Below are 20,204 nucleotides of genomic sequence, written 5' to 3'. Positions count from 1 at the left end.
CTCTTCAATTCTCCTTTCAACCCCTTCCTCACTTTCCTTAGTCATTCTGACTTTAACATTTCGAATTGTCATTGTTATCGCCGATAAACTAGACTCTTGTCAATTGGAAAGTGAACCAACGGGCCCTGCGATGGAAATCGTAACCCGCTAAGGCTTGATTTTGTGTAGCGCATCTTCCCGCTTAGGATTTCCCGATTCGTCACCACCTAAAACGCAGCCCCCCCCCCCTCCCCCCCCTCGATATTTCTATAAAGAACTCCCAAGTCCATACCGACACCTTTTTTTTTTTCAAATAAAAATTTCATTACCATTGCCATTACCACCACCACAACAACTGTCTACTTGTATAATATAAGCAAGTTGATGCAAGATTAAGCAGCTTGACCTCTCCCTCTTTCCCCCAGATTCGAAAAACAAAAAAAAAAAGAAGATATGCCATCAATTGACCCACAGTCCGAGAAGCTTTTCCAATCGTTACTCACCAAGGATGATCTTTCAGGGTACGAAGACCCCGTGAAGTTCCAAGAATGGATCCCCAAGATAGAAGCATACAGAAAAAGACTAGCTGACGCCATACCGCCGGAACTCACGACGGAGCTTCCGCAACCGATCGATAGGCTCATCGAGGAGCAATTTGATGCCGTGGCCTACTTGTACGATGCCAAGTTGCTCCTGCCTCACGAGTTTGAAATCACCGACACGACAGGCCCGGCAATCGTGGCGAAAATCGCCAGCGGCGAATGGACCGCGGTGGAAGTGTTCAAGGCGTTTGCCAAACGGGCAATCTTGGCGCACCAATTCACCAATTGCGCAGTCGAGGTGTTTATCGACAAAGGTTTGGAAAGAGCCAAGGAGTTGGACGCATACTATAAGGAAAACGACGGCAAGACCGTGGGTCCCTTGCACGGGCTCCCCATTTCCTTAAAAGAGCACGTTGCGTTAAAAGGTAGAATCGGGCATGTCGGCTGCGTGGCCCTCTTGGACAACATTATGGCACGTGACTCGGTGACAGCCAAGATCTTGTTTGACCTCGGCGGTGTCTTTTACATCCGCACCAATGAGCCGCAGGCGTTGTTGCACTTGGACTCCGGGAACAACATCACGGGTTTAACCAAATGCCCCTACAATTTGCTTCTTTCCAGTGGTGGTTCATCTTCGGGTGAAGGTGCCATTGTCGCTTTTGGAGGCAGTGTAGTTGGCGTTGGATCCGATATCGGTGGGTCCATCAGGTCGCCAGCGGCGTTTTCTGGGTGCCATGGATTGAGGCCTACATCGCGGAGAATCAGTGGACGAGGCGTCGTTGGAGGCGAAAGCGGACAAGAAAGTGTCGTTGGTGTGCTTGGGCCCTTGGCGAGGACGATTGACGATATAGATTTGTTCATGAAGGCGTACATCAACAACGGCGAACCATGGCATTTGGATCCATGGAGCTTGCCCATGCAATGGAGAGAGGTTGCAACCCCAAAAATAGCCAATTTGAAAATCGCCGTGGTGAGAGATGACGGGGTAGTGAGGGTATCCCCACCAATCACACGTGGACTCAACCACGTCGTTTCGAAATTGAAATCTGCCGGTGCTGAAGTAATCGAGTTTGTGCCAACTAAAAGTCAGCTCGCGTATGATACCGCCATGAAATTGTACAATGCCGATGGCAACAAGGAGTTGCGCGACTTGTTTTCAGCTTCAGGTGAACCGTTGCCCAGATTGACGAAATGGTACCTCAACGCCGGTGAAGGAACCAAGATGCACACCGCGCACGAGAATCGTGAGTTGAACGCGCAGAGAGACCGATTGAGGGAAGAGTATTCCGACTGGATGGTGGAAAACGAGATTGACTTCATCTTGGGGCCCGCGTACAACAACGTGGCGCCCAAATCTGAAGAGGTTTACAACGAATCATACACCATCATTTACAATTTATTAGATTTCCCCAGCTTGGTGTTTCAGACTGGATTGAGACAAGATCCACTGGTGGATGTCTGGACCGAGGAGGATAAGAAATTTGAGTTTAGAAACGGCATGGAGGAATTGGAGAATAGGTCGTACGATCCCCAGGGTTTCAAAGGTGCCCCCATTGCATTGCAGTTGAGCGGAAGACGGTACTTTGACGAAGAAGTTGTTGCTGGCGGAAAAGCAATTGTTGATTTACTTGGGGTCGATTTGTTGAAGCATTAGCATAAACACGTAAGCATTTGCATTTGTCCTTTTTTTTCTTTTTTTTTTGGTTCTAGAACTTTGCTATTGGTTTCCTTTGCCAAAATGCATTCAAACGCTTTGCCGGAAATCTGTCGACGAAGGGCTCACATTTGAAATGTTGTAGCAATCTAGATATCTAGGCTTTTTCCTCACGTGCGGTGGCTCTAATGACAATGAAAAACCTTACAAAACAAGGGGAAATTAAAAGTACTCTCTAACAAAGGGGGTTAGTAATTATCAATTTGCGTTGCTCCATTTTTGCATCATACGCTTCTCTAGATTGTCCAACAATAGTGATAGCGATGGAAAATGCACGCAGCACGAGTTGTCTCCAGTTGGATTTCCAATAGGCCCACCTGCCGAAATCTTAATTTTTTTACACTTGTCAACTTTCGTAGACCGGATTTACCAACACCCTCCCTGGGGGCAGCAAGATCCTCTACCAACCAGTGCAGCTGGAAGACGAAGGGGATGCCTTGGACTTGACCCTGAAAACTTTCTCACTGTAAAATTGTAAGCCAACGGTTCATGTTGGTCTCCTCTTGTTCCACGTGTCCCAAATCGTCAGTAACTTGATGGAGATGTCGTCCGCACAGGAACCGGAGAAGAACTAGAAGGAAGTGTTTGTAACCCTGGCCTCCCAGCTGACATTTCCGTCATACACTATCACCATGGCGGATTTCTGACCACCTCCTCCCATTTAAGCTTTTTTAATTTTGGTGTTTCTGCAAACTTGCATTCTTGCCATGGGCGTTGAAGTTCGGAATATTCCGTTCTTGAAGTAGTCAACACATGGAAATATGCCAAAAGCTAACCCTTAGTCCTGACTCCAAACCACACCAACTTTGGCAAAAAAAAAAAAAAACCAAGACCAGATATCCATAATAAAATTGAAGCTTAAAAGATTCGTGGCGAATAGCACCAGCATCCGGAACGTGGTTTTTTTTTTTTAATTTTGCCTGAATGCAAGCACGGAAGTTGGTGATGCCATGGCCGTGGTGGACTTTCATCATGAATACGCATTTCTGTTGCACTGAGCACGGATATATATAAGGAAAGGAAGGGAACACCATCGCCGGCTCAAACGTGAGAGCTCACGGATCACTTAAACATGAGCAAAACCATGGACGAAGAAGAAGGATAAAAAAAAAGACCCTCCCCATTTCTTGCAACCCCTTGACTATAAAACAGTTTAAGAACCAAACCAAACCAAATACCCCCACGTCAAAATGTAGACAAGTAACCACCATTGCTCACCAGTTTACGCAGGACTAAATACCCAGTAAATTTTTCAGAATCACCAGATTAGTCCAGAAGAAACAGGAGAAAAGCCTGAGGCTTAAACAAACACACCCACGTAAGTCGAAACTTGCTACATGGCCCATCCACCGGTCAATTCGCCACACCAAAATCAAACCCCAAAACCCTACCAAAAATTGTAAAAACCATTTAAAAACCAAACAAAAGCATAAAATTGCCAAACAAACGTCGCGGAAGTGTCGTCTGGTTCCAAGTTTCGGCACCACGCTCCACGCGCAACGCACCAACCATTCCGGTTTCCACGCAAGAGGCCCTACTTTCTTTTTTTTATCCCTTTTCTTTCCTTTAGAGATCAGCTGCAAGGCACCACGTAAAAATGTATCGCGGGGATATTTTGGCGAATTTAGGATTCTTTTGTAGACTAGAACCACCAAGCAACTACTATTGTTGACGGCCGATGCAGCAAGTTTGTTCGCACATGGAGCACACTCCTACACTTCTGCCTCGTCAAACATAAAGCTTGCAAACTAAAAAAAAGCGGTTATCTCTACCCACCGCAACGCTTACCGCACCATTTCCAGCGCTATTTTTTTTAAGCTTTTGACTATTCGTGATAATGTGGTGGATCTGGTGACTTCATCCAGGGTGAGTTTGAAGTGGAGGAAAACGTGAAAGTGTTTGCTACGAATGTGGCTACGATTGGTCCAGAGTCCATGGTGTTTTTCCAGGAAATTGTTCTGGACCTTTTTTTTTTTTTGGTTCTCTATTTGCTGTTTTGACGCAACTTTTTCAAATCACCGCCGTGAGGAGATTAGACACTTTCCAGCGTGCTCTGGGGATAAGATCATGCTAGATAGAGCGAAATCAGGGACATTGGGCCGGTCTCTTAGCCCTTCCCGCGAGAATAATTGTTCGGGCGAAGGCCGGGGGTGTCGGGGGTAAGGCAAGCAGAAGATTTTTACGTTTGCTATCGCGGACAAAGTTGCGCATTGGGTGCAAATTACATTTACATACTTGTAAGTAACATCGCGGGTATTAGGTCCCCTTGGTAAGAAACGAGGGTTTAGATATGCAATGACATAGGAGATACGTAATCGAAGGTGCATATCTGGCATCTTTTTATAACCTTGTAGAACCCATAGAGAAGAAGGAAGAAAAGAAGAGCCCTATGTTCCATCAAGCTCATACCATCCACAGTCGAAGCAAGATATAAAAGTCTCTGTGTGGAACTCCGAATTATTAGTCTTTCCTGGCGGACCATAAGAAATCTCAGACATTGACCTACCACACATAGACACATTAACACACTAACACTATAATCACCAGCATCAACAAAAAACCGTAACACCTGCCAATCGCCGATTCGATGTTTGACTTGCACCATTTCCTCGGTCTCTTGGCAGACGACAAGTACTTGAACGAGTCTCTACTCTCAGAAAAGGAATTTATCATAACGTCGCTTCCGCCATTTTACCTAGCTGCAAAACTAGCCGTGGGCAAATACAAGTCGTCGGAAGTAACAACGGCATTCATCAAGAAACACTTGATCATCAACACCAAGACCCAGGTTTCCGCACAACTCGAACAGGAAATCGTGGAAGCATTAGCAATGGCGCGGTTCTTGGACTGTTATTTCGCAGCCACTAAAACCACCATTGGCCCTTTGCATGGTCTCCCTATTGGCAATCTGCAATTGGAGATCGTCAAGAGAGATTACCAAGTCGATGACGATGCTCTTGGGGTTGTCAAGTTAAATTTGGCACATTACGACTTGAGCGGCAGCTTTTCGGGACCTTCGTCGCCTCGACTCAGTCCCAACACATGTACCTCACCCGACGCTTCACCATTGGACGTCCAATGCTGAAAAAAAAACAACAAAAAAAAACATGCTTAATTTACGACGACCACCACCTTGAATTCAGTTCTTCAACACTTTTTAGTGTGTTTTTCGAATTTTTTTTTTTTTTTACCAGGTTACAGGTTTTATATCGTTTTTTATAGAGTAAATTTGATATTTGCACAATATTTTAACAACCTCGCGACTCCTTCGAGCTCTTCCTTTTCCCCATTTTTTGGTTTCGACATGACATCACGATAGACGTGGCATGTGTTCTAGATTGCCATGGTATTTTTTCGCAGTCAAATACGACCGGCTATAGCCTCTTCGCCTTTATTCGCAAAAAGAGTTTTGTTAGTCCTCGGCAGGGCTGAAGAGAAAATATACGGGTCTCGCATTCTGAACCACTGGCCCAACCAACCAACGAGCCCAGCCGGGCTTCTAGACTGAGAAAGAGACGCTGATGTCACCATGTTTCTTAAGTTCCTTTGCATGGTTGTTTGTGATGATGATGTATCCTTCTCTGGGGGGAGGAAGAAGAGCGGCGCGGGTTTTGTGTTTTGGTACAAGTTTGCTCGAGTTCGGCCGAGTTTCAAACGGCCGAAGAACGTTTCCGCCGCATAAACTTTTTATCACTCTAGCCAAATCCTAGCCCCCTTGAACTGTTACCTGGACTTTGTTCTTCCTCTTGATGAAGAGATGTGTCCCCTCTATCATAAGTCAAACTTCCTATAAAAAAAAAAGACCGGAGTTTAGCGAGTGGCTACTGCGAAAAATTTTGCAGAAAAGGACTGGCCATGCCAACAACTGAACTCGTTTTTCATCCGTGAAAAACACGGAAATGAACTTGAGCTTCCCCCTCCCCCCCCATCGGTGGTCCAACGGGTATGGCCGTTGACCTCCCCCCCTCCCTCCAAACTCCAAATCTTTAATTATTTTACTTTTTTTGGGAATGAGACGTTCCCCCCATATGATCCCAACCGTGACGCCAATTGCGCAGGCTCCCGCCACTCCCTCAGTTGCCGCGGGAGAGAAGAACAAAAAACAAAAAAAAATCAGAGAGTAGACACCACTGGTCCCTGATTGAAGTTTCTGTTTCAGCACAAGTCGACCAAAGAGGAAAATCAAAAGCAATGGACTACGATGAAGACGAGCTAGATTATCAGTCTCACGATGAAGTCGATGAATTCGACGAGGACAAGCTCGCAAACGACGAATACGACCTCATGCACGAGCAGCTCGCACATCTCAAATCTAAGCTCAAGTCTTACAACCCTGAGATACCCGAGATAGATCTCAAGGAAGCGCTTTATTTCAACTACTTTGAACTAGAACCTTCGATCGAGGAGCTCAAGGCAAAGTTCAAGCCAAGTATGTATAGGATCTTCTTTCAAAACCCCCCCAAAGTCATCTCGTAGCAAACGTCACTTTCTCGCCACTGGCCAAAAAACAAAAATATAAAAAAATGGAAAAAAGAGAGCACACCGACTTTTTTGAAACCGTGGTTACTCCAGCTTCATGTCGAAATTAGCACAATTGGCGAAGCAAAGGGCCCAGCAGCGGGAGTTGGAACAGCAGCAGCAACAACTAGAGGATGGGAATATTCAAAAAAATGAAAGGAACGAGGGCAGCGATGGACTTTCTACACCGGGGAAACCATTGTCGAAACTTGCAGCCTTGGCAAGATCTCGATCTAGACAAGCCCCGCCATCAGACCGGCGCCATTCAATCCTAGACCAATTCACCAGCGGTGTGCCGTCGAGCGCAGCAAGCCTGCTATCAAAGTCAACTCCCTCTATACTCAACCGCAAACGCACAGAGCGTGCTCCAGTAGATACCTCAACAGCGTCTCAACTCGAGCAAGAGCAGAAAAAACTCAAGGTTCCCGCAATCTCATACGATATCCAAGTCGACAACTCAATGATGACCATCTCGGCTCCCAGTGAAGGTGTTTCGGTGTTTTGGTTCCCCGATAGACTGCTCGTGCCCGCTAGCGAGAATGAACAGAAAAGGAGACGACTATATAATTCGTTGTTTGAGCCCATTACTAACTTTGATATCCCAACAGAAAAGATCTCTGCCAGTAAAGAGAGCTTTATCAAACCATCGCCAGATGACCAAGTGCTCAATGCTCAAAAGCAAGCGTTTGAAGGCGTGGGCAAGTTGCAAATCAACGAGCAACTGCAAAATAATAACAAGCCCACCGCCAAGGAGAAAAACCCGAAACTCAAGGATACAAAACCGTTCAAGAAAATTGACGTGGCAAGGGAGATAGCGACCAACCCAAGCTATGCCAAACCTCACAAGTCCTTTGTGGTCATTGGCCATGTCGATGCAGGCAAATCGACACTAATGGGCCGGCTTCTCTTTGACTTTGGCATCGTTGATGCAAAAACGGTGAACAAGTTGGTTAAAGAAAGTGAAAGATTGGGCAAAGGCTCATTTGCATTAGCTTGGATCATGGATCAGACTGAGGAGGAGAGAAGTCACGGGGTCACAGTCGACATTTGTGCCACCGATTTCGAAATTGAATCTACGAAATTCACAGCCATTGATGCACCGGGACACAAGGACTTTGTGCCGCAGATGGTCAGCGGCGTGTCCAATGCCGATTTCGCGTTGCTCGTGGTGGACTCCATCACGGGTGAATTTGAAGCTGGCTTTGCGTTGGACGGACAAACAAAAGAACATACAATCTTGGCCAAGAACTTGGGCGTGGAAAAGATCTGCGTGGTTGTTAACAAGATGGACAAGGAAGATTGGAGCCAAGATCGGTACGAGGCGATAAAAGAGCAAATGATGGAGTACATGACGAGTCCCGATGTTGATTTCAAGCCAGAACAGATTGACTTTGTGCCTATTTCTGGATTGACCGGTGACAACGTTGTTAAGAGGAATGCCTCTGCAACAACGAGTACACCAATGAAGTTTGATTGGTACAAGGGCCCCACGTTGGGCCAGTATCTCGAACAGGTGTCGCTTGACTCGCAACCGTCTAGGGACCAAATCCACGCCGAGCCATTCTATCTTTCTGTCAGCGATGTTTACAAAGACAAAGGCGAACTCAAAGTGATTGGCAAAATCAACAGTGGGTGCATCCAATCTGGGGAGACCGTTATTGCATACCCAAGCGAGGAAAGTTTGCAAGTACAGTCGATCAAGGTTGCTCAAACCGCGGTTGATTTTGCAATCAGCGGCCAGTTGGTCACCCTCCATTTCAAAACCAGTCAATTGTCAAATGAGGCAGTTGACCCGATAAGAGTTGGAGACGTTGTAGCCAAAACAGTTGCATCGCCCATAAGCTCAGTCAAGAAATTCACGGCATCGTTGCATCTATTCAACATGGACAAACCGCTCTTGGTAGGGATGCCGTTTGTGCTATTCAGGAACAGTACTCAAGCAGCAGCCCGGATCTCCAGGATTGTTGAAATCACGACTAACTCCTCAATGACCAAACAGAAAAAGAAGAAGAATATTTTGCATCTCACTTCCAAGCAGACGGCGATTGTTGAGATTGAGGTCGATGGAGGCGAATCCTTGCCCTTGACAACGTATAAAGATAATGCCAAACTAGGCAGGATCGTGATTAGGAGGCAAGGAAGTACCATCGGCGCCGGTCAAGTCCTTTCCTTGGAGTGAAAAATAAATAACTGATGAGCTAGTTTGTCTTGCTATATAAACTTCAAGAAATCTATAATGACCAAAAGACAACCGAGGATGACGCAGATCATGACCAAGAGGTTCGATCCTCTTTTATTCGACCTGGTTGCTTTATTCAACGTCTTGTTACCAGCAGCAACCTCCATCTCTACTTCCGAGTGCGAGTCGATCAAATTGTTGATCTGATCTCCCTGTTCTTGCAACTTGAAGCTCAATTCGTTCTGAATATTGATGATATCCATGATTGAGTGCTGGATCTTGTCGACCTGCTTCAGCTGGGTATTCTTCAAGTTCAACAACTCCTTATTCTCCTCTTCCAACATCTGTAGTTGCTGCTGGCTCATTCCAGCCTGCGTCTCCAGCGCAGCATCATAACTCTGATCCTCCTCTACTTGTTCTTCGTCATCATCATCGCCAACAGCCTGCAGAATCAGATCTAGACTCGTCAAGAATGGTTCCGACGCGCTGTTCAAATCGACATTCAAGATATCGTCATCCTCATCGATATCTTGGAAATTCAACAGGTTCAACTGTCGTTCACGCAGCGACCGCTTGCGTTGCATCTTGTCGAACTTCTTGCTGACAAACGTCAAGCTCTCCATCAAGAATCGGAGAATCTGCTTCCTATGCCTCCAAACAGTGTCAAAATATAGCAGCTGTTCATCACTTCCTCCACTGCCAGTGCTAGTGAAAACGGACCATAGCCTCTTGCTGGGTAAGATCAGCTTCACCATTTCCTGTCGCTTGGTCTCATACGACTCAAGCACCGCGAGTTTCTTAAAACACTGCTGTATTTTCAAATTGAAATCTTCGTCGATCTTGTCCTTGGTGATGGAGTTGGCCTTGGATTCGGAGATCGCTAGATAGTCAGTCTTGATCTTGGTGATGAACTGGTTGAGGTCGACTAGCACTGCGTAAAACTCGCGGCATTCTTTGGCGAACGTGTCCTTGATCAAGTAGCCCTGTTGACTAGTGTGATGGTCTAGCGGATGAGCAGGGGGTTTTATCTCCGAAGTCACTATATCGACGCATTGGTTGAATTGCGGAGTCAAATCGGTCATTTGTCTAGGGGATGAGTACGGGGAGCAAGGTCCTTGCAATGTGGCCACCCTCTAAAAGTAAAAGAAAAAGGGAAAAAGGGTGGTTCGTGATACGTAAGTTGAGCGCAATATCCCAGAGAGGACTTTTCACGGTAACCAGAATGAGTTACGTCTCGTATTGCCAATGAGTTCCTAAAACAAAACAAAAAAAAAAATAAAGAAAACTATACAAGAGGTCGGATTTGTTTATTCTTAGCCAGTAAGGTAGTCTGAGCATTTGGTGAGCTCAACGCCGTCCTCCCGTCCGTTGGAAAATTTGAATTTAACGGTCTCGGTATCGTACAAGATGTTCCATCTACCGATCCACTCTTGACCATTTGGATTGGGGTTTTCCTGGTTATACGATTTTTTTTCCTCGGGCGATAATCTCACGTATTTGATGTATTCGGGAGCACCAGGAGTGATCACATTGTCAGCCTAGAATGGTTTGCTAGTTAGTAAGAGGAAACTGGAAGGGGAGGAGTAGTGGAATGTATATACGTACGGCAATCACCGTGCCCGGGGCAATGAAATTCAAGGTCTCCAATTCTCTGAAATCGGGCACGTATAGATCCTTCCAATGGTCAATAAAGATGAAATCAAGTGGCTTAAACCCAGACTTACCGCTCAATCTTTCCTTTAAATTCACCAAAGTATAGCTAGCTTTGCCCACAATGATTTCAATCTTGTTGGATAACCCAGCCAAACTAATGACATCGGTGGCAATCTTGGCAAACTCGGGGTTTGCCTCAAAACTGTAGTATTTTGCCTCGGGGGTCTCGAGTAGTTCATTGCCGAACAAAACCGCAGAATAACCGAGATAGCCTCCGAGTTCAATCATGACCTTGGGTTTCTTCTTTCTGATCTCCTCGACTATAAACTTGCCCTTTTCCGGGCCAATGTCCATGAACCACTCGGGATAGTCGTCGATGACTTTCAACACTTCCCGAGGCTTGCCCCGAATGGCATCTTTTTTCTCCTTGGGCAAGTTGAGGATGTACTGGTGGAATTTCTGCTCCTTTGTTTGCGCTGAATCGTGGGACATGTCAACTAGTAACAATTGAGTTTTTGGTAGACTCGATACAGAGAGGGGTGATACAATCTAATGGAAAACTCTCTTTGGTACTCACCCTGACTTTCGGACCTCTAGAGGGGGGGGGGGGGAGTGGAGGGAAATTGTGCATTCTTATATTCCAGAGATTGTGGTGATGATCGGTCCGAGTTGCCGCGCTATCCCGAACTATATCCGCTTTGCTCCCTTCCTTCCAAAGCCACCCTCCGCCCCCAACCTTCTTAGACTGCGAAGGGTCGAAACCCGATCTAGGGAGAGGCACTGGCAAGGGGCCATGTGCTACTTACGAGATAGAGTGCCCCATATCCAATAGGATGAGCACTCTGTACCTGCGGAGAAGGAAAAGCTCATCCGTCTTCGGTTTTCATTGTTGGTCCGTCCCGCCCCCTAGCTCCCCCCCACGAACCTAAAGATTACCATGTTTACACGTCGTAGATCAGATTTCGCTTACGGGGTTAGGCTGTATCAAACGTCTGTGTCAGGAATTGGGACTTAAACCGAGCGGATTTACAGCATTGCATTAATTATTGATCAGGGCTTTTTGCAGCCTCTCGTGGGTGCACATCCAAAGACTCCGAAAGCGCAACCGTAAAAAAAAAACCACTACTGGGTTTACAATGGGCATCAAAGAGTACCACATACCTTACACCACACACAGCACACCTGACACATTCCTGCGGCGGTAATCACTAATGACAAGTGAAAACAACACACAGTCAACAAGGTCCAGTCTTCTCGAAAGATTCGAGCGACTAAAAGCGAAACGTCGCGAAACAATCAAACTAAACAAGATCGATGTTGCGCTGGAACTAAGGCGACAGAAACACTCGGGAACGCAAGCCGACCCCGGCTCCAACCTGGACCAACATCATCCTCCGGACGACAAGCACGGCCTCAGCGACGCTCAAAGGGCAATGGAGTACACAATTGAGGAATGTGAAAAGTGGGCCCAGCGGCAGAAGCGGGCCAAGGCTGGTCCCTTGGATTTCAACAAACTAGCGGAAGCTTCGTACTACAAGGAGATAGCAAACATCAAGATCGACAAGGCGGCATACCAGCTACAAAAGGACGGGAACGAGGCGGAGACGCTGGGTGAAAACGGATCGAATGGAGAACTGGCTGATAATTATAATAAGCCCACGCGGGAGGCCAAACGGGGACTCAGCCTTGCCGTGAAGGAGTCGCGAGATCGAAAGTACAACAAAAAGAGACGTGGTCGCCAGGATGAGCTTCAGCAAGTGGACGCTTTTATCAATGAGAGGAATAAGCAGTTTAACTTGAAATTGAACCGACAGTACCAAGGAAAAGAGTAAACCTAGATTCACTCAATGGATGCCATGGGTATGTTCAACACACCGTGGGCTGTGGACAGTGAACCGGGCAGTTGTGGTTGGCCGTGGTGGTGACAATAGTGTATAAGTAGTATCAGGCATCTCGCAAATGTAGGCAGTGTCCAAGATTATCCGCGACAATGAAATACGACACTGGTGGAAATGTAAATTGTACACTGCGACAAGCAGTTGGAAAATCTTCCAAAATACAACCACCAACTTTTCACATCAAGGACTTTATTTGCATATACTCTGGTATATTCAAGCGTATACTAGTCATTCTTTCTCCCCCGAAAGGCATTCACTCCTTAAATTGAAGCTTTACCATATACATATATATTGACACGCTCGGCTGGATCTTTTTGAAGAGAAAAAATTAGAAGTGATTCAGGGTGGTGAAAGAAATGTCTGCAGAAGAGCCGGAAATCGACAACAGACTCGATGAACAATCACAGTCAGAGGGAGAGGGGGATGACTTGAGAAACGAGTCCGCGACAGACTCCTCGGAGGAGGATGACGACGAGGAGGATGAAGAGGCCATACAAAAAGTCAGAGAAGGGTTCATCGTGGACGACGAGGAAGATGCTGTCGAGACAACAAGACGAAAGAAACACAGGAAAAGAAGAAGAGAACGGGAAAGAGAAAGAGAAGAGGCCGATGCGTTGGACGAAGATGATCTTGAGCTACTTCGAGAAAACAGAGGAGAAAAACCATCGCGCCTGCAAAAGTTTAAGCGTTTGAAGCGTAGACATGAACCCGAGGAGGCGCAAGACGGCGGAGACTTTGGCGCAGCAGAAGAGAATCGCGAGGAGCACTTCAGAAAAGGGTTGCACAATATGTTCTCCGAGGATGAAAACAGCGAAGGCGAAGACCTTGACGATGTCGATGGCATTCCCCAAGATGATGTCGACGATTTCATCGAGCTGGAAGATGACTCCGACGTCGATGCCGAGACCAGAGCTGAAAAGAAAAGAGAGAAACAGAGACAACGACAAAGAGAACGGAAGTTGGATACTTCCAAGTTAACCGACGTTGACAGGAAAAGTCTCGAGGAGCTTTTTGAGGTGTTTGGCAATGGGGAAGAATACGCATGGGCGTTGGAGGCGCAAGCTGAGGCAATGGACGACGAGGGTGAAAAGGAAGAGCCCACGACTTTGGAAGCGGTGTTTGAAAACTCCGAGTTGAAAGAGCGAATGTTGACCGAAGAGGACAACTTGGTGAGAATCATTGATGTTCCAGAACGATACCAGAGATACCGAAGCGCCTTGACCTATATCGACTTGGACGACGAAGAGCTAGATCGGGAAAAGGAATGGGTGGCCGATATTGTTTTTAATGAGAAGCGAGGATCTTTTAACGAGTACGAGAAGGAATTCAAGCAAGCCGTGAGCGAAGTTGTCGAGCTCGTGGCACGCCAGTCTTTTGAGGTCCCCTTCATTTGGGCCAATAGAAGAGATGCCACGTTATTCTTTGACACGAGTCCCGAGTCCGAGAGAGAACAAGTTGTCAGACTTTTGTACGAAGAGGACTTGTGGAGAATTGTTCAATTGGACTTGGAATACCATTCCTTGTACGAAAAGAGGTTAAACATCGAAAAGATGATTGAAAAAGCCGGCATTGAAGACGATTTGACAAAAGATATCAGGTCATTGAACACCATGGTTGCCGTGCAGGACATTTATGATTACATCCAGTTCAACTTTACCAAGGAGATACGGGAATCCGAAACAGCCGAAAGTGAAGAAAAAGAAACGAAAGAGGGCAAGGGCAAAAAACACTCTAAATTTGCAACATTTGAACGTATTAGGTCCAACATTTTGTACGATGGGGTCAAGGCTTATGGAATCTCCGCTAAAGATTTCGGCGAGAATGTGCAGCACCAAAGTTTGAATGGTTTCGCTACTGATTTCAGACTTCATGCCACCGATGACCCGATGGATACTCCCGAGGCCATCGTTGAGGCTTTAACTGATGATGTTGACGTGATTTTCAAGGACAAGAGAACCGCGAGAGATGCCATCCGGAAAACTTTTGCCGAGGAAATCTTCCACAACCCCAAAATCAGACAAGAAGTAAGATCGGTTTACAAGTTGTATGCATCGGTGGGAATTGCTTTAACCGATAAGGGTAGAACAGCTATCGATAACTACAGCCCTTACGCTGACATCAAGTACGCCATCAACAGAACCCCTGCCGATCTTGTCCAACACCCGGATCAGTTCTTGAGAATGCTAGAGGCCGAGGAGAAAGGTCTTGCGGTCGTTACAGTGGAAACTGAACATTTCGAGAGTTGGTTCGACAGTATCTTTAAATGTTTGAAATCTGATGGGTTTTCAGACATTTCCGATGCCTGGAACAAGGAGCGCGAGCACGTTTTGCGGATGGCGTTCCAGAGATTGTGCAGTATGGTGGCAGCCAACACCAAGGAGGACTTGCGTCGCGAGTGCCAGAGGCTTATTGCACGTGAAGTGAAGAAACGGTTTGCTGCAAAGTTGGACCAAGCGCCTTTCAAGCCAGAAGGATTTGATAAGGGCACTGTCCCTAGTGTGTTGTCGTTAACTTTCGGTCGCGGTGAGTACGATAGTGCCGTGGTTGGCGCACTCGTGAAGGACTCGGGCCAGGCACGAGATTTTTTCAAATCGTCCAATAACCCCTCGTCCAGTCGAGAAAACGAAGAAGCTTTTGAAGGCGAGTTGAAGGAGTTTTTTGACAGAAACTTGGCGAATGATAGGCCAGATGTGATTATAGTATCCGGGTTCAATGCTAACACCAAGAAATTGTACGACATTGTCAAAAACTTTGTGCAAAACCACGGAGTCATTGTAAACACCGAGGGAGTTGTGTTTCGGGACGGGGAAGAGCCACCGTTGTTGAAGACTATTTGGGGACAGGACGAAACCGCGAGGTTATACCAAAACTCCGAGAGAGCACGTCTCGCGTACCCAGAGAAGCCCCCGTTGGTGAGGTATGCCATTGGAGTAGCAAAATACGCTCAAAACCCATTGCTTGAATATATCTCGATGGGCGACGATATCTTGTCGCTTGCATTCCACCGCGACCAGAAGTATATCCCTAAGGATATGGTGAAGGATGCGTTGGAGTCGGCTTATGTCGACGCCGTTAATTCGATCGGGGTAGACATCAATGCCGCCATGCGCGACCCATATCTTGCGCAAATGTTGCAGTACGTTGCTGGTTTCGGTCCTCGTAAAGCATCGGGCTTGTTCAGAAACATGGAAAGCAAGTTGATACCGGGATTGGCCACTAGGCAAGACTTAATTGAGTTGGAATTGACCCCCTTGAACATTTTCCAAAACTGTGCATCTTTTTTGAAAATCCCGTACGACGAAGGTGCAACTGTTAGCGCATCATCGATTGAGCTTTTGGACGCGACTAGAATCCACCCCGAGGACTACAACTTGGCGTTGAAACTTGCTGCCGATGTGCTTGAACTAGACGAAGAAGATATCGACGAAGAGGTGATTGCCAAGTTCAACGCCAAGAAAGATGAAAAGCAACACGACATTGCTCGTTTGGGGTTGAACGATTACGGAAGACAGTTGGAGCGGGACATTGGCAAAAAGAAGTACGCGACGCTTCGGATGATTGTGCGTGAGTTGGTTAACAATTATGAGGAGATTAGAGGTTCTTTTAAGATATTATCTGACCATGAGGCATTCAACTTGTTGACGGGCGAGACGCTGCGATCATTTGGCAGGGACGCAATAGTGCCAGTCACTATTGTCAAATTGGGCAAGAATTTCGAAGACCCAAGTTCAGAAGTACGCTGGGCCAAAGTGGTGACTTCATCGTTGATTCTGGGCAACATCCCCAGAGACCGGTTAAGGAGAGACCTTGAAGTGGAGCAAGGCAAATCGTATCAAGCTGTTGTCTTGGAGGTGTTTTACGACGCTTTTACCGCCGACTTGAGCTTGATCCCTGAAGACATTAAGCGTGCATCGACGCCGCGAATACACAAGGAGCAAGGCAAATGGGATTTCCGAGCCGAGGAGGAAGACTGGAAGAAAGAGCACGAAAAGGAAAAAGCCAAAAAGGCACTCACGAGGAACATCCAACACCCATTGTACCGCAACTTCAACTACAAGCAAGCCGAAGAGTATTTGGCACCTCAAAGCTTGGGCGATTGTGTTATTCGTCCCTCATCTAAAGGTCCCGAGTATCTCACAATAACATGGAAAGTGGGCAACAACTTGTTCCAGCATTTGCTCATGGAGGAGCGCCGGAGAGGCGGCAAGACATACATTGTTGAAGGGAAAACCTACAGCGATCTTGATCAAGTTATCGTGCAGCATATACAAGCCATATCACGCAAAGTTGATGATTTGGTGCGCAGTCCCAAATTCAAAGAAGGAACGCTTGCCGAGGTCAACGACTGGTTGGAATCGTACACCAAGGCAAATCCAAAGAATTCCGCGTACGTCTTTTGCTACGACCACAAGATCCCGGGCAGTTTCTTGCTTTTGTTCAAGGTGAACATCACCACGCCTATTATCACCTGGCACGTGCGCACCATCACCGATGGTTATGTCTTGAAAGGTCTTACATATAACTCGGTGATGAATTTATGCAACGGCTTTAAACAAACATTCAAGACTTTGCAGCAGCAAAAGAGTAAACCAGCTCCCCAGTATAACAACTACGGCTACAACTATTGAAATAGCTTTATAGATGGGAAAAAAAAAATTCATTCAACTTTTTTACTTGTATTAAATATACCATTTCTGAGATGGAGCTTTTTTTTTTTTTTTAATTTTCTTTATACTTACACTTGAATGTTTCTATAGCCAATTCTCAATTTCGATCTGAAACTATCGCCGTCAACATAAGTGCCCATGAGCCACCGATCGCCGCCATTTTCATCGGAAAATTCGTTTCTCGAATGCAATGTTCTTCGGTTTTCAAAAATGGCACACGTTCCTTCGGGCAATTTGACCTGGTACTGATTCCTAGGGTCATTAATGGCCTTTTCAAACATTTGGAAACCTCGAATGAAATCATCAAACTGTTTATAATGCTCAGCACCATCACTTTTAGTCACGCCAATTTCAAACGGACCTTGGAAGGGCGGCGAGTAATTGACACAGTGAATCCTGGGGAATTCATCGCCCGCGGCTTCATTATCCTCGACAACCAAGGGTCTCTTGTAGTAATAATATTCATTGTTGTTATCGTAGTGGTAGGTGATGGGGATCTTGGTGAGGGCGTGATAAGCGCGCGGGTCATGGAGTCTCACGTGTTCGGCAGCTAAGAAGGAATCGCAAAAGATGTTTTCACCGCCCAAGGTTGAATTATCTATCGCGTGCAACAATTGCAAACCAGGTGGAGACTCGTAGTAGAGCAAGTCCATGTGCAAAGGGAGGAAGGTGTTGGTGTATGCAATGTTTTTGGCCTTGGATTTCAAGTTCTTGACGTCAAACAAAGAGCCGTAGAATGTCTTTTTGATGTAGCCGAATTTTTCAGCGAGTTTAGCTACGGGCCAAAGTTGGACGTTGGATTCGTCCATCGCGTCCAATGCAGGTCTAGGGATCTCGTCAATGAAGCATAAGCCGTAGCGGTTCAAATTGTGCAATGCTTTGAAAAACACCAGTTCATCTTGCAAAAATGCATCGTATTTATGATGGATCGAGTCCAAATTGGCCCTGATTTCGGCTTGATCCCAAAGTTTTCGGTCATGGTCAAAGAATTTCCCCAATCTTCGATTTTCAGCGTTGGAGTTTTTGATCAAAAAGGACAAGTCGTAGGATGAATTCACCGTCTTGCCATTGCTATCCCATTGAACATGTAGAGTTGGCTCGAAAAGGTGTTCAACAATGGGTCTTTTCTTGATGCGGAGGTTGGTAGCTCCTTCAGCTGTGGTGAATAGTTTCTGACTAGTATGGTCTATAGAGTCCAGCGAGGTGCAGCAGTCTCTCAAAAACACGTTTTTGAAAGTCACGGGGGCTTCGTCAATCTCCACCGTGATCTCCTTATCATTATAGCTCAACAACGAAAGACGCGAAGCCAAGAACCTCAACTGTTGATGATGCCCGAGGCTATGCCGTATTTGCCCTGCGCTTAGTGGACGATAAGATCGTGTGATCATCGAGGCAGTGACAAAAAAATCGTCTATGTTTCAATAATTAAAGTAAACTTTTTGAGTTTTTTTGGGAGGTTTATCTCAACTGGTTGATGATAATTTATTGCAAAAGAATCTGGGGAAATACGGGTAGTCTCTCTCACTCCTTATTGGTTGCCTGTTACGTCACGTGACTCTCGGGCGGTTGCAAAAAAATCAACATCCAACTTGCAGCCGTAGATAATAATCACTCAATGGACAGCAGAATCAGTCAATTTTTTAAGGTTCGAAAAATAACAAAAAATCAGCCTGATCATGATAGGTGATGCTTATTTTAAGTCGAGCTTATATCTAATTGGACTGCTCTGTTTCTCGCATCATACCTTTTTCCTTTTTTTTTTTTTTTTTTTTGCATGGGGAAGTGGCCACCGATGAAGGCGCAGGATTTAAGGATTTCAGTACTCACGGAAATTAGTAACTAGTATCTCACCCCCTCTCCGTGCTTGTGCCTCTCCCCGGCCCTCAAGCCCCTTTGTAGAAGACCATGGTTGAAAAAGGGGGTCATTTCCTGTGTATATAAGGACTCAAAGTCGTCAAGCTAGTCTCCGACTCAATTGACTACTTTTTTTGAACTCCAATTCATTTCCCTCCAAGAAAAGAAGGTAACGCTATAAAACAAAGGACCAAAATAATGTTGAAGGTTTGGTTGACAGTTTCGTCGCTTTCACTTGGCGCAATGGCAGCCCTTGGAGCTCAAGATTCGCGGTTGTCCTCATTGAAACAAATTCGCGACGATCACGACGATTGCGAAAATTGCAGAGAAGCTAAATATGTTTTGAACTTGCGATGCGGTGAGCCACCAACTGACAACACGTTAGTTGAGACGTTTCTTCGATGCATTTGCAACTTGAATGACGATTTCTTTGACGAATACAGCGACTGCATCGAGGACTGCCGCTCGTATACATATTACGAGCCAACTCGGGATGACGACCAATTGCGTCGCCACTACTGCAATTTGGCCGACAACGTGTCGCCAGTGTTGGAAGCCATCGAAGCTAGTGCCTCAACCGTCCCCGGGCTTTTACAATGGCGCTATGCAACTTCCGCCACAGATACCCAGCCACAAACCACGAGAGGCTCTTCTTCTGAAACCAGTGGTGCAAGCGGTAGAACAAGTAGCGGCGCCAGTCAACAAACCAGCGCAACCATAACCGTGACCACCACCACCAGCAGTGCTCAGCCAAGCTCTCAACCCACCACTCAAAACAGCGCACCCGGTATGAAGACCAACTTGTGGGGATTGGCTATTCTTGCATTGTTGTAAAACAACGCCCCCCTCCCCCCCAAAGATTGTCGTGTTTTATCAATCTGCGACACCCAATATGAACACAATTTTTGCGACATTGGCTCTTTTTTTCTCTTTTACTGCGTGCTACCAAATGTAAGTTTTGCCTCTCCGTGCTACTGCGACACGCTACCAAATGCCTGCCCTACCACCACGGCACGTGACCTTTTTCACGTGACTTGTTCACGCGTCTCTCTTTCTTCCATTTTTGGCAGCAGCCAATTCCATTTAACAACATCCAGTGGGAAAGAGGCACCAACCAGCAAGCAGCAAAAAGGGCTGCAACTTGACTCTAGCCAACAAATACAGAACAGTTGCTGACAGGGAAAAACACGCAAGGTAGGC

At 46.3% G+C, this 20,204-nt stretch overlaps 9 protein-coding genes across 9 annotated transcripts; 6 read left to right on the top strand and 3 right to left on the bottom strand. All coding sequences in view use genetic code 12, as the record gives it.

The window, feature by feature from the left end:
* Nucleotides 1-432: 432 nt before the first annotated feature.
* Nucleotides 433-2,175, top strand: LODBEIA_P60720 (uncharacterized protein; the record flags this gene model as incomplete). Its single annotated transcript, XM_066976475.1, has 1 exon — nucleotides 433-2,175. One exon carries the CDS (start codon nucleotides 433-435, stop codon nucleotides 2,173-2,175), a length of 1,743 nt encoding a protein of 580 aa, XP_066833010.1.
* Nucleotides 2,176-4,822: 2,647 nt separating this feature from the next.
* LODBEIA_P60710 (uncharacterized protein) lies at nucleotides 4,823-5,320 on the top strand (the record flags this gene model as incomplete). The annotated part of the gene is made up of 1 exon (XM_066976474.1): nucleotides 4,823-5,320. The coding sequence occupies one exon, from the start codon at nucleotides 4,823-4,825 to the stop codon at nucleotides 5,318-5,320; it is 498 nt and encodes a 165-aa protein (XP_066833009.1).
* Nucleotides 5,321-6,426: 1,106 nt separating this feature from the next.
* LODBEIA_P60700 (uncharacterized protein) lies at nucleotides 6,427-8,932 on the top strand (the record flags this gene model as incomplete). The annotated part of the gene is made up of 2 exons (XM_066976473.1): nucleotides 6,427-6,664; nucleotides 6,825-8,932. The coding sequence occupies 2 exons, from the start codon at nucleotides 6,427-6,429 to the stop codon at nucleotides 8,930-8,932; spliced, it is 2,346 nt and encodes a 781-aa protein (XP_066833008.1).
* Nucleotides 8,933-8,964: 32 nt separating this feature from the next.
* On the bottom strand, nucleotides 8,965-10,014 carry LODBEIA_P60690 (uncharacterized protein; the record flags this gene model as incomplete). The annotated part of the gene is made up of 1 exon (XM_066976471.1): nucleotides 8,965-10,014. The coding sequence occupies one exon, from the start codon at nucleotides 10,012-10,014 to the stop codon at nucleotides 8,965-8,967; it is 1,050 nt and encodes a 349-aa protein (XP_066833007.1).
* Nucleotides 10,015-10,245: 231 nt separating this feature from the next.
* LODBEIA_P60680 (uncharacterized protein) lies at nucleotides 10,246-11,077 on the bottom strand (the record flags this gene model as incomplete). Its single annotated transcript, XM_066976470.1, has 2 exons — nucleotides 10,246-10,470; nucleotides 10,538-11,077. The coding sequence occupies 2 exons, from the start codon at nucleotides 11,075-11,077 to the stop codon at nucleotides 10,246-10,248; spliced, it is 765 nt and encodes a 254-aa protein (XP_066833006.1).
* Nucleotides 11,078-11,796: 719 nt separating this feature from the next.
* On the top strand, nucleotides 11,797-12,417 carry LODBEIA_P60670 (uncharacterized protein; the record flags this gene model as incomplete). Its single annotated transcript, XM_066976469.1, has 1 exon — nucleotides 11,797-12,417. The coding sequence occupies one exon, from the start codon at nucleotides 11,797-11,799 to the stop codon at nucleotides 12,415-12,417; it is 621 nt and encodes a 206-aa protein (XP_066833005.1).
* A 422-nt stretch (nucleotides 12,418-12,839) lies between these two features.
* Nucleotides 12,840-17,111, top strand: LODBEIA_P60660 (uncharacterized protein; the record flags this gene model as incomplete). The annotated part of the gene is made up of 1 exon (XM_066976468.1): nucleotides 12,840-17,111. One exon carries the CDS (start codon nucleotides 12,840-12,842, stop codon nucleotides 17,109-17,111), a length of 4,272 nt encoding a protein of 1,423 aa, XP_066833004.1.
* A 107-nt stretch (nucleotides 17,112-17,218) lies between these two features.
* On the bottom strand, nucleotides 17,219-18,538 carry LODBEIA_P60650 (uncharacterized protein; the record flags this gene model as incomplete). Its single annotated transcript, XM_066976467.1, has 1 exon — nucleotides 17,219-18,538. The coding sequence occupies one exon, from the start codon at nucleotides 18,536-18,538 to the stop codon at nucleotides 17,219-17,221; it is 1,320 nt and encodes a 439-aa protein (XP_066833003.1).
* Nucleotides 18,539-19,202: 664 nt separating this feature from the next.
* On the top strand, nucleotides 19,203-19,838 carry LODBEIA_P60640 (uncharacterized protein; the record flags this gene model as incomplete). The annotated part of the gene is made up of 1 exon (XM_066976466.1): nucleotides 19,203-19,838. One exon carries the CDS (start codon nucleotides 19,203-19,205, stop codon nucleotides 19,836-19,838), a length of 636 nt encoding a protein of 211 aa, XP_066833002.1.
* Between the last annotated feature and the right edge of the window lie 366 nt (nucleotides 19,839-20,204).

The sequence above is a fragment of the Lodderomyces beijingensis genome (genome assembly GCF_963989305.1).
Source record: "Lodderomyces beijingensis strain CBS 14171 genome assembly, chromosome: 8".
Taxonomy (NCBI): domain Eukaryota; kingdom Fungi; phylum Ascomycota; class Pichiomycetes; order Serinales; family Debaryomycetaceae; genus Lodderomyces; species Lodderomyces beijingensis.
The sequence above is the reverse complement of the archived record's forward strand: the minus strand, read 5'-3'. Positions and strand labels throughout refer to the sequence as shown.